The sequence below is a fragment of the Pseudophryne corroboree genome, chromosome 6 (genome assembly GCF_028390025.1).
Source record: "Pseudophryne corroboree isolate aPseCor3 chromosome 6, aPseCor3.hap2, whole genome shotgun sequence".
NCBI classification, from domain to species: Eukaryota; Metazoa; Chordata; class Amphibia; order Anura; family Myobatrachidae; genus Pseudophryne; species Pseudophryne corroboree.
In genome coordinates this window covers 354,137,421-354,146,880 of record NC_086449.1, presented here as the reverse complement: position 1 = coordinate 354,146,880, position 9,460 = coordinate 354,137,421, and the positions used below count along the sequence as shown (strand labels likewise).

Here is a 9,460-nt window from a genome sequence, read left to right as displayed (position 1 = left end):
TGTAGCTGCGCTCTCCTCCCTGCAGATGACACACGCACCCACGGCCGGACTGAGCTCAAAGGGGCAGGAGAGGCGCACGCTGCACTCTCATCACCTGTCACACACAGCAGCGGGTGGCCGGGCCGGATCAGTTGGCTTTGCGGGCCTTATACGACCCGCGGGCCGGAGGTTCCCCACCCCTGGTATAAACAAAGACAAGCAGGGACTATACCAGGGATAGAAAAATAAGGAGTCAAATTACTGATGCTTACGACTATTACACTATAATAGTCGTAATGAAAACATAACATTTGACCCAAGCATCAGTAATTTGACTGCTAATTTTTCTGTCCCTGGTAGACTCCCTACACTACTTATGTTATGACACGACATATTTATTGACAAACCGTAGCCAGTAGTTTTTCCCAAATCAAAGATGGCGGCTGTGTACTCTGTGGCTGGATCTATGCCCCGATCGCGTCTCTGCGCTTACTGCATGACAGCGGCTGCTACAGTCACTGACGTGAGGCCACTTCCGGGTTCCGGCGGAACTTGGTGCCGGGGAATGTGATAATGTCAAAAATGGATATGGATTCGTTTGGGGAAGTGTTGGAAAGTAACGGGCCTAGAATGCACAGCAGCTTGGAGAGCCAGGGGCACTACGTGCTAAGCACCCTGGCCGAGGTGGTGGAGAGAGTGATGAGCTTTTTACCCAGCAAATCCCTGCTGAGGGCAGCCTGGTGTGTCTGTTTATTATATTTACAGCTGTATTATGCAAATATGCATGTTTATAGTGTATGCAGTATGCTGGTTGCCCATAGAGCGCCAGCTGTTGTGAAAATCCAAATTACAGTATGCTGGGACTTGTAGTCCACAACAACACAGACAGCCAGTGATCGCATAAACTTTCCGTGAGTGTGACCCCCACCTTAGTACATGCAGTCTGTATTTCATGCTTCCTTGTTTGGCATGGCTCACATAGTGACTGAGAAGAGTGAAACAGCAGAGGTGATTTGTGTTTAAAACGGAACACGGGAAATAAGACTAAACCGAGTTAGCTGAAGATTATCTCCATAGTGAATTTACAGACTTTACATTGTATTTTATAAGCACTGCTACGTCTAAAATACTAGTTTTTCGTTTAGTTTTCAATTGCTTTGATACCAGATAATGGATCCCTGGTTGTTAGTTTCTGATGTTATGATAGTGTATTTATTTTTAAAGTTTAGTTTTTACTTGTAACAGGGTTTTCCTTTGCAGCTATACCCATCTGCTGAAAGTGGTTGGCAGGAATGATCATGGTCACACAGCCATCCAGCCATCCTGGGGTACATCATTGTGGGTGCCCAACTAATTTATAGGTGCTTGGCACCTATACTGATTGGTTCAGGCTGAGGATCTAGAGCGCCCAGTGTAAATTACATTCTTGATACCTGATTACTGCAACAACTGCTGAAAACGTGGTGCTTTTAGCTCTAGCTGGCACCTCCTGAGCTTGTGTGCTTGCTGATTGTCCTGACCTGGCGTTGAATTGGATTACTCTTAACCTCCATAACTGTACAGTATTATCTCGATTGTTGCTGACTTTGACCTGACCATGCCTATGAATACTGATTGATACTACTGTATATCTGCCTCATTTTTACTTACCCTGACATTGCCTGATTAGTTTTACTCAGCACTTTGACTTTTATTTATTCCATTACCTATTTGCTTTATATCCTGTCTCCACTAATAAACCCTAGTGACTAGGGGGTGGGGCAGGCTAGCCACTTTTTCCTTAAAGTAAGACATGCCTAGCATTCTATTGCTCCCATGATTTATACATGTGTCAGATGTCTTTGTGATTATCAATAATAAACCTTATGCAACTCAGTTCACTCACTCCTCCCTGGCTAAATTGACTTTGTGGATTGCAAATTGAGTTTTTAATCTAATAAGTAACGTGAATCTTCAACATGAAACTCCTTTAAATGCAGCACTTTAGTAGTTATTATATTCAATTGTTGTTATGCATTCTCTAGTGCGTGATCTCCTGTGTAAAGTGACGGGAGATTACAGGGTGCTATTCAATTGTTTTTTTTTGTATTGTAATACAAAAGCTGGTGTTTGGGTGCCCAAAATCAAGTCACTTAGTACATTTCAGCTCGCCACCTCAAGAGGTTGCAAGTTGAAATTTGTCACACCCGACTGCATGCGTGCCTGAACAAAGCAACAATTTAATTGCTCCGTTGCGCGCCACCTAGTGGTGGCCAAGGGTGAAACAATTAAATTCCCCTATAGTCTAAGATTCAACCCATATTGTCATTTATGCAGCTAGTTGATAGTTTATGCCTGCTGTATAGAACAATGATACAGAGGCAGATGTACTAAGCCTTGGAGAGTGATAAAGTGGAGAGAGAGAGAAACTACTAACCAATCAGCTCCTGTCCTTTAACATGGCACTTAGAAGCTGATTGACTGGTTCTTATCTCTCCCCACTTTATCACTCTCCAAGGCTTAGTACATCTCCCCCACAATGTGATACACTTGAAGAGCCACATGTGCCACCTTGTAACCTTCAAGACAGCATCACATCACATTACCTTGCATCTCAATAATAATCTAAAACATTGCTTTTAACCACACCGCCTCTTCTCTCTTAAGGTGGCCATACACCGTCAGATAAGTCATCATCGTACAGACAGACCAATTATCTGACATTACCATACATGTTGTATATCCAAGCAAAATAATTGTCAGTCGGACATGCTTTAATATTTTTTTTTTTTTTTTTGTGTGACAGAGCGATAATTGGTGCTCTGTTGCAGTCTTCAGGCCTGATCAGCTGACAATTGATGAATCCACCAATAATTGCACTGTGTATTGCCACCTTTACTCTGCTCATTATTTTCCTCTGCACATCTGGCTTGCCCCAAAAATAAAAAAGCCCAAACCATCATGACATCCCACATCAGCTACTCATTTACCCTGAATTGCCCCACATACTTCTAAAACTAATATCCCACTCAAATTTTCTCTAAGTTAAAGGGCCCCACGTGTACTCCAAAATTTTCTTCGTTCTTCCTTTCAGACCCCATAAAACATCCCATTCACCGCACACATATAGTACCAGTGGCCACCCACTAATAATTAGCCACTAATACCACCTCGCCTAAAAGTACCTTTAGTTAGGAAACTTGGTTGTAGTTCTCTACCGCAGAAACATAAATGGAGACTACGGGGTCGATTCTATTCGGCAACTAATGAATAGCGCCGGGAATTAGCTCCCGACGCTATTCAATTCAGCAACTAGTTACCTGCAATTGTCGGGAATTCTTCTCTCATCCCCGGGGGATGAGAAGAGAAACCCGACAAAAGTGCTGCCTCGCGGCCGGCGCGAGGCTGATTCTGTCGGGAATCAGCCTCTCGCCGGGGAGTTAAGTCGGAGAATGCCCGTTCTCCCGACAAAACTACCTGTTTTGTCGGCGAGAACGGGCCATCGCTGACGTAACTAGTTGCTGAATTGAATAGCGTCGGGAGCTAATTCCCGGCGCTATTCATTAGTTGCCGAATAGAATCGACCCCTACATGTTGCAGACTGCACTCTTGTCTGATTTTATATGTTCTGCATTACCACTATGGTGCCGATTCAGTTGTTTGAGGGGGGTCTAATTTTCCGTCTAAGCGGGAATGTTTAGACACCCAAACAGTTGTTACAATTCAGTTGTTGTTACCCATGCATATCACGCCTAAACAGAAAAGGGGTTAACCACGTAAAATGGCTAAACCCATCTAAAGTCCAACTTTGGGCGTCCAAACTCCCGACTTGGCTCACATTTGTCCTCGCGCCTGCGAGAAGAAATGTCTTCCCTGTGGCTACAAGGCGTCTATACAAAGCAACAATCAAATTGTGTTCCCTAGTGTTAGCTGAGGGGGAAAACAGTTGAATTGGCCCTATTGAGTGGTGTGGAGGTCCCCATGTGATGTGGAAATCTGCTCCACTTCTGTCCTGACTTAAGGTGCCCATACATCAGGCTGCTCAATCCCCCGACCCGACAGAAGCATCGATCTGCCAACTGAATCAGTTGTTTGGTGGCCATCGATTGTCGACTCATCTGCGAAATTAACCATGTAAAAAATGCCCTATTCATCGATCACGACCACAAACGATCAGGATTTTTCAACATGTTTATCATTCCCGATTTCCTGAGGCAACCTTTGCAGGAACGGGGGCTAGTCGCAGTCCATCTCTGGTGTATTGGGGGCATTACTTGATGGGTTACATGAACTGTTCTGTCAGTGAAAGCTACTCCTTAATTGGTAGTGTGGTTTCTGCTGGCAGGTGGTCTTGTGAAGCTAATAGGGCTGTTATAGACCCTACACCAGGCCTGGCTAACCTGTGGCTCTCCAGATGTAGTGAAACTACACATCCCAGCATGCCCTGCCACAGTTTTAGCATTCCCTAATAGCAAAACTGTGGCAAGGCATGATGGGACTTGTAGTTTTACAACAGCTGGAGAGCCACAGGTTGGCCAGGCCTGCCCTACACATTTACCGATGACAAAGAAAGATATGAACTATCTTGTTCATTAATGAACGAGATATCGTTCATACCTTTCAGTGTGCATGCACCAACGATGAACGATATGCGGTCCCGCGCTCGTTCATCATTAGTGCCAGCTCGTTTAAACATGTAAGCCAATATGGACACACTCGTCCATATTAGCATGCAGTGCTATGGGGCCTGGTGACAGGGGGAGTGAAGAAACTTCACTCCCCCCATCGGGCACCTCGGCGTCCAGTTGGCATGTGTGTAGGGCCCATTAGGTTGGATGTATAATTATTCTTGATTAAGCAGATCTTTTACATAAAATGCATGAGGTATTACAGGCTGATCGTATACTGTGTATGTGGGTTTTACTTACTAGAGCGCTTGAGCCCTAGGTGGAAGATAATTTTTATGCTCTACAAATGATCATAAAAGGTTTTAGATGTTTACTTCTAAGCCTTATTTCACCTTTTAAGTGTTAAATTGGAATAAATATCAGTGGTGCCGTAACTATTATATTAGATTTGCAGCCTTTATTTTCTTTATATTTTTTCTCCTATTTCCTGTTGAGGAGTATAGCACTCATATCATTCAATATTATTGACCTTATTTTCTTTTAAGCACTTGTCTTATGATTTATTTCATACAGTTGCAGTTTACATTCAATTATTGGTGTATGTAGTTGGAAGGAAGACAGAATTGTGCTGTAAAATGTCAATATTTCTTTTTAAAATTGCATACAGTATGTTATAGTGACTGTATATGTAGTGGACAGCTTTCACTTCGTCTATAAATGCTGTTTTGTTGGTGTTAGTGTCTGCAGATTATGGAGGGACTGTGCATTTCGCAAGCTGAAAACGAGGCAAAGAATCACATGGTTATCTTCCACCGGATCAGGGGACGTGGATTTGGGTGGTCACTCCCTGGTCCAAGTTGTCAAAGAAGAGCTTGAGGTAAGTGACAACACTTTTTCTTAAATTATTTTCTAGTTTATAATTTGCAGCTCATAGATGTTGCTTAATGTGGAATAGCTTTACATGAAACGGAATTTGCTGTGCTATATACGAAACTGTCAATAAATAATAGGATTTTAATACCTACCGGTAAATCCTTTTCTCTTAGTCCGTAGAGGATGCTGGGGTAACATCAAGAACCATGGGGTATAGACGGGATCCGCAGGATGGAGACATGGGCACTTTAAGACTTTTAAAGTGGTGTGACCTGGCTCCTCCCTCTATGCCCCTCCTCCAGACTCCAGTTTAAGGAACTGTGCCCAGGGAGACGGACATTTCGAGGAAAGGATTTATTGTTAAACCACGGTGAGCATCTTACCAGCTCACACCTCAAGTATGCCGCAGAACGTGGCATTCAATAGAACCCAAGCCAACGGCATGGAGAATTTGCAGCATATGCTGACACAAAAATAGGATTTTAATACCTACCGGTAAATCCTTTTCTTTTAGTCCGTAGAGGATGCTGGGCGCCTGTCCGGGTGCGTACTGTATCTGCAGATATTGACTATGCTTACACACGGGTTGTGTTACGGTTTTCTCATTCGTCCTAGAGGATGCTGGGGTAACATCAAGAACCATGGGGTTATACCAAAGCTCTAGAACGGGTGGGAGAGTGCGGATGACTCTGCAGAACCGATTGACCAAAGTTGAGGTCATCATCGGCCAAGGTGGCAAACCCGTAAAACAATAGCTAAACAGCTGGTCGGCAAAGTTGCTATGCCGAGATCCCCCGGTTCACCTGCCCGGATGAGCCCACCTGTCCAACAGAATGGGCCATCACGTATTTCGGTAACGGCAATCATGCCGTGGGATGAGCAAGCTGAATCATACCACAGATCCAACGCGTAACGGTCTGCATGGAAGCAGAGCACCCAATCTTGTTGGGAGCCAACCGGACAACAGAGCCTGTGTTCCTAGACGGAGCCGTCTTGGTGACATGCATTTTCAGAACTCTGACCTCCTGCAGAGACTTTCGACTCAGCAAAGGCTTCAGTAGCCACAGGCACCACAATAGGTTGGTACATGTGAAAGAAAACAACCACCGTCTGTAGGAAGTGTTGACGAGTTTCCAACTCTGCTCTATCTTCATGAGAGATCAATAAGGTCTCCCGTGACACCAGGTCTCTAAGTCAGACACTCACCTTGCGCATGACAAGGCCAACCTGACGACCACTTTCCAAGTGATGAATGTCAACTCCACCTTCTGTAAAGGTACAAACCAATGTGATTTAAGGAACTGCAACACCACACTAAGATTCCACGGTGCCACCAGGGCACAAATGGAGGTTGGATGTGCAATACGCCTTTCACGAAAGCCTGAACTTCTGGAAAGGTTGACAATTTTTGAAATTTGTACTTTTAATTGAGCCCAACTTTAGGCCCTCATCCACACCAGCTTGTAGAAAATGGAGAAAACGTCCTAGCTGAAATTCCGTAGAAGGCTTCTTGGATTCATATCAAGACTCATATATTCTCCAAACTCTGTGGTAACGTTTAGACGTTACTCCTTTCCTAGACTGAAGAAGTGTGGGAAATACTTTACTGGGAACTCTCTTTCGGGTTAGGAACTTGTATTAGTTTTTTGGATGTGGCAATACAGGTGGAGGGAGAGATAATAACAACTGAAACCTTCATAAAAACAGTGGATCAGAATAGGTACCTTGATTTTAGAAGTTCCCATGCTAAATCATGGAAAGAAAATATCCCGAAGGGACAGTTTATTCGTATAAAACGTAACTGTTCAACAAAGGAGGCATTTGACAGACAGGCAAATTCCTTGTTCAATTCATTTATAGAACAAGGTTATCCTGTAGGCATTGTACAGAAAGCACTAAGGGAAGTGGAAAAATTAGAGAGAAGTGACTTATTAAAAATGGTGGGGAAAGAAAAACAGAAAAATACTTATATTAGTGAGGGGGGATTAAACAGGGGGAAACAGAAAGATGAAGTTAATGATAGATCATCACTCTTTACAACAAAATATAATAATTATGCTAATGACATTAAAACCATTATTAGGAAAAATTCAGAACTGCTTAAACTAGATGTAATACTGAAGGATACAGTTAATCTGGAAGGTAAAGTAATCTTTAGAAGAGCAGAAAATCTGAGACAGAGATTAACAAGTAGTCATTTTACACGGAGTACCTCATCATTACAACCGGCTAATACATGGATACCCATTAGACCAATGGGCTTCCATAGGTGTGGTAATCCCCTTTGTAAAACATGTATATATACAAATAGAAAAGAAATTGATTTCACTTCCCATTATAGTGGAGAAAAGTTTGGAATACAGAGTTTTATCAATTGCAGATCCACTTTTGTGATATACACTGTGCAGTGTGGCTGTGGCAAACAATATGTGGGACGAACTACCCGTATGTTGCATACTAGATTAATGGAACATCTTAGAAATATAAGAAAGGGATCTAATATACATCCACTGTCACGCCACACTGCACAGTGTGAGAAATATGCAATTAAAGATATTAAATTGATGGGTATTGAACAAATTAAAGCTACTCCACGTGGTGGAGATAGATTTAATACCCTGTGCCGTAGAGAGGCGTTTTGGATATATCGATTAAATACACTATGTCTAAATGATACGGTGGAACTTAACCATATCAACTAAGTGGGTCTGTTATACTAGTGCCTTCTGTCAGCTGATTTATTAAGGCCAGTTATATTAGATACTGGATGTCCGTTTGGGTTTTACACCTGAATCCTATGCAGTAAAGGAGAGATAAAACTGTTTGAATAGAAATTTAGGAATATATAGGTCCATGTTTTAGGGAAAATAATAGAAATAGAGATAAAAGGGGCTTTTCTTTATGTATATGCCATACAATATAATGGCATATAAGATAGTGATAATGGTTCTTTGGACTGTAGTACTCACATAAGAGATATAGAATAATTGGTAATAACTGGTAATTGGTAATAATTGAATATAGAATAATTGATAATACTGAGAAGAATGGTTTAAAATAGTTATATTAGTAATGGAATATACTGACTCTTGGAATAAAGTAATCTGAAATAAAAATATTGACTCTTGGAACAAAAATAATAATAATAAAAATAATAATAAAAAATGAAAATAAATTTAAAATATAGAATCCACCAGAATAAATAAATATTTGAATGGGATTATAGGAGACATAAGGATTTGGGTATATATAGGAAGTTCTTTTTTCCATCTATTAAAAAACTGTATATGTGTGTATGTATATGTATGTATATATATATATATATATATATATATATATATATATATATGTATGTGTGTGTTTTGTTGCTTCTATACAGTAATTATAAAAGAAAAAATGTTGAATATGCTCAGTCTATATGAAGAGATCTGTGTAATTATATATATATATATATATATATATATATATATATATATATATATATATATATATATATATATATATACTGATAAATAATAAATTAAAATGTAGTTATGGATTGCGCTATGCCCAGCAAAAGATATAAGTTATAAGAGCGTTTTTTAAGAAATAAGATAGTAAGTGTCTAGAATGAAGAATGTTATAAAGTATATACTTGGTAAAGGACTGCGGTGTGAATCGCTTACAATGTATCATCTGAATCTGACCCTATGCGGCTGGAGGAATGAGATAATAACTACTACGCAGCCGCACATGATATTCTGAAAGAGAGACACGGACCGCAAACTGAGGGCGCATGCGCGCATGTCTGTGCTTCCTGAATAAAATCAGCTGGGCAGAGCTAGACAAACACTGACTGAAGAAGCCGCTGAATTACGGAGCTTTCGTAAGGCGGGGAAACGCGTCTCAGTTGAACTGCTCGGTGAGACCACACTGCTAGGATCGGCCGCACAACCTCCAAAGTTTGGTACTGGATATACCTCCGGATAAGGCTTACAATAAGGGTTCATAGCACCAGAGCC

General features: G+C 41.4%; 1 protein-coding gene across 1 annotated transcript in view; it reads left to right on the top strand.

Moving 5' to 3' along the window:
• Positions 1-488: 488 nt before the first annotated feature.
• The window catches only part of FBXO22 (F-box protein 22), a 97,977-nt gene continuing 89,005 nt past the window's right edge, over positions 489-9,460 (top strand). The window contains exons 1-2 of the mRNA XM_063926597.1: positions 489-719; positions 5,325-5,463. Coding sequence (XP_063782667.1) covers positions 553-719; positions 5,325-5,463 — 306 coding nt within the window. The 5' untranslated portion in view covers positions 489-552. The remainder of the gene's footprint in view (positions 720-5,324; positions 5,464-9,460) is intronic.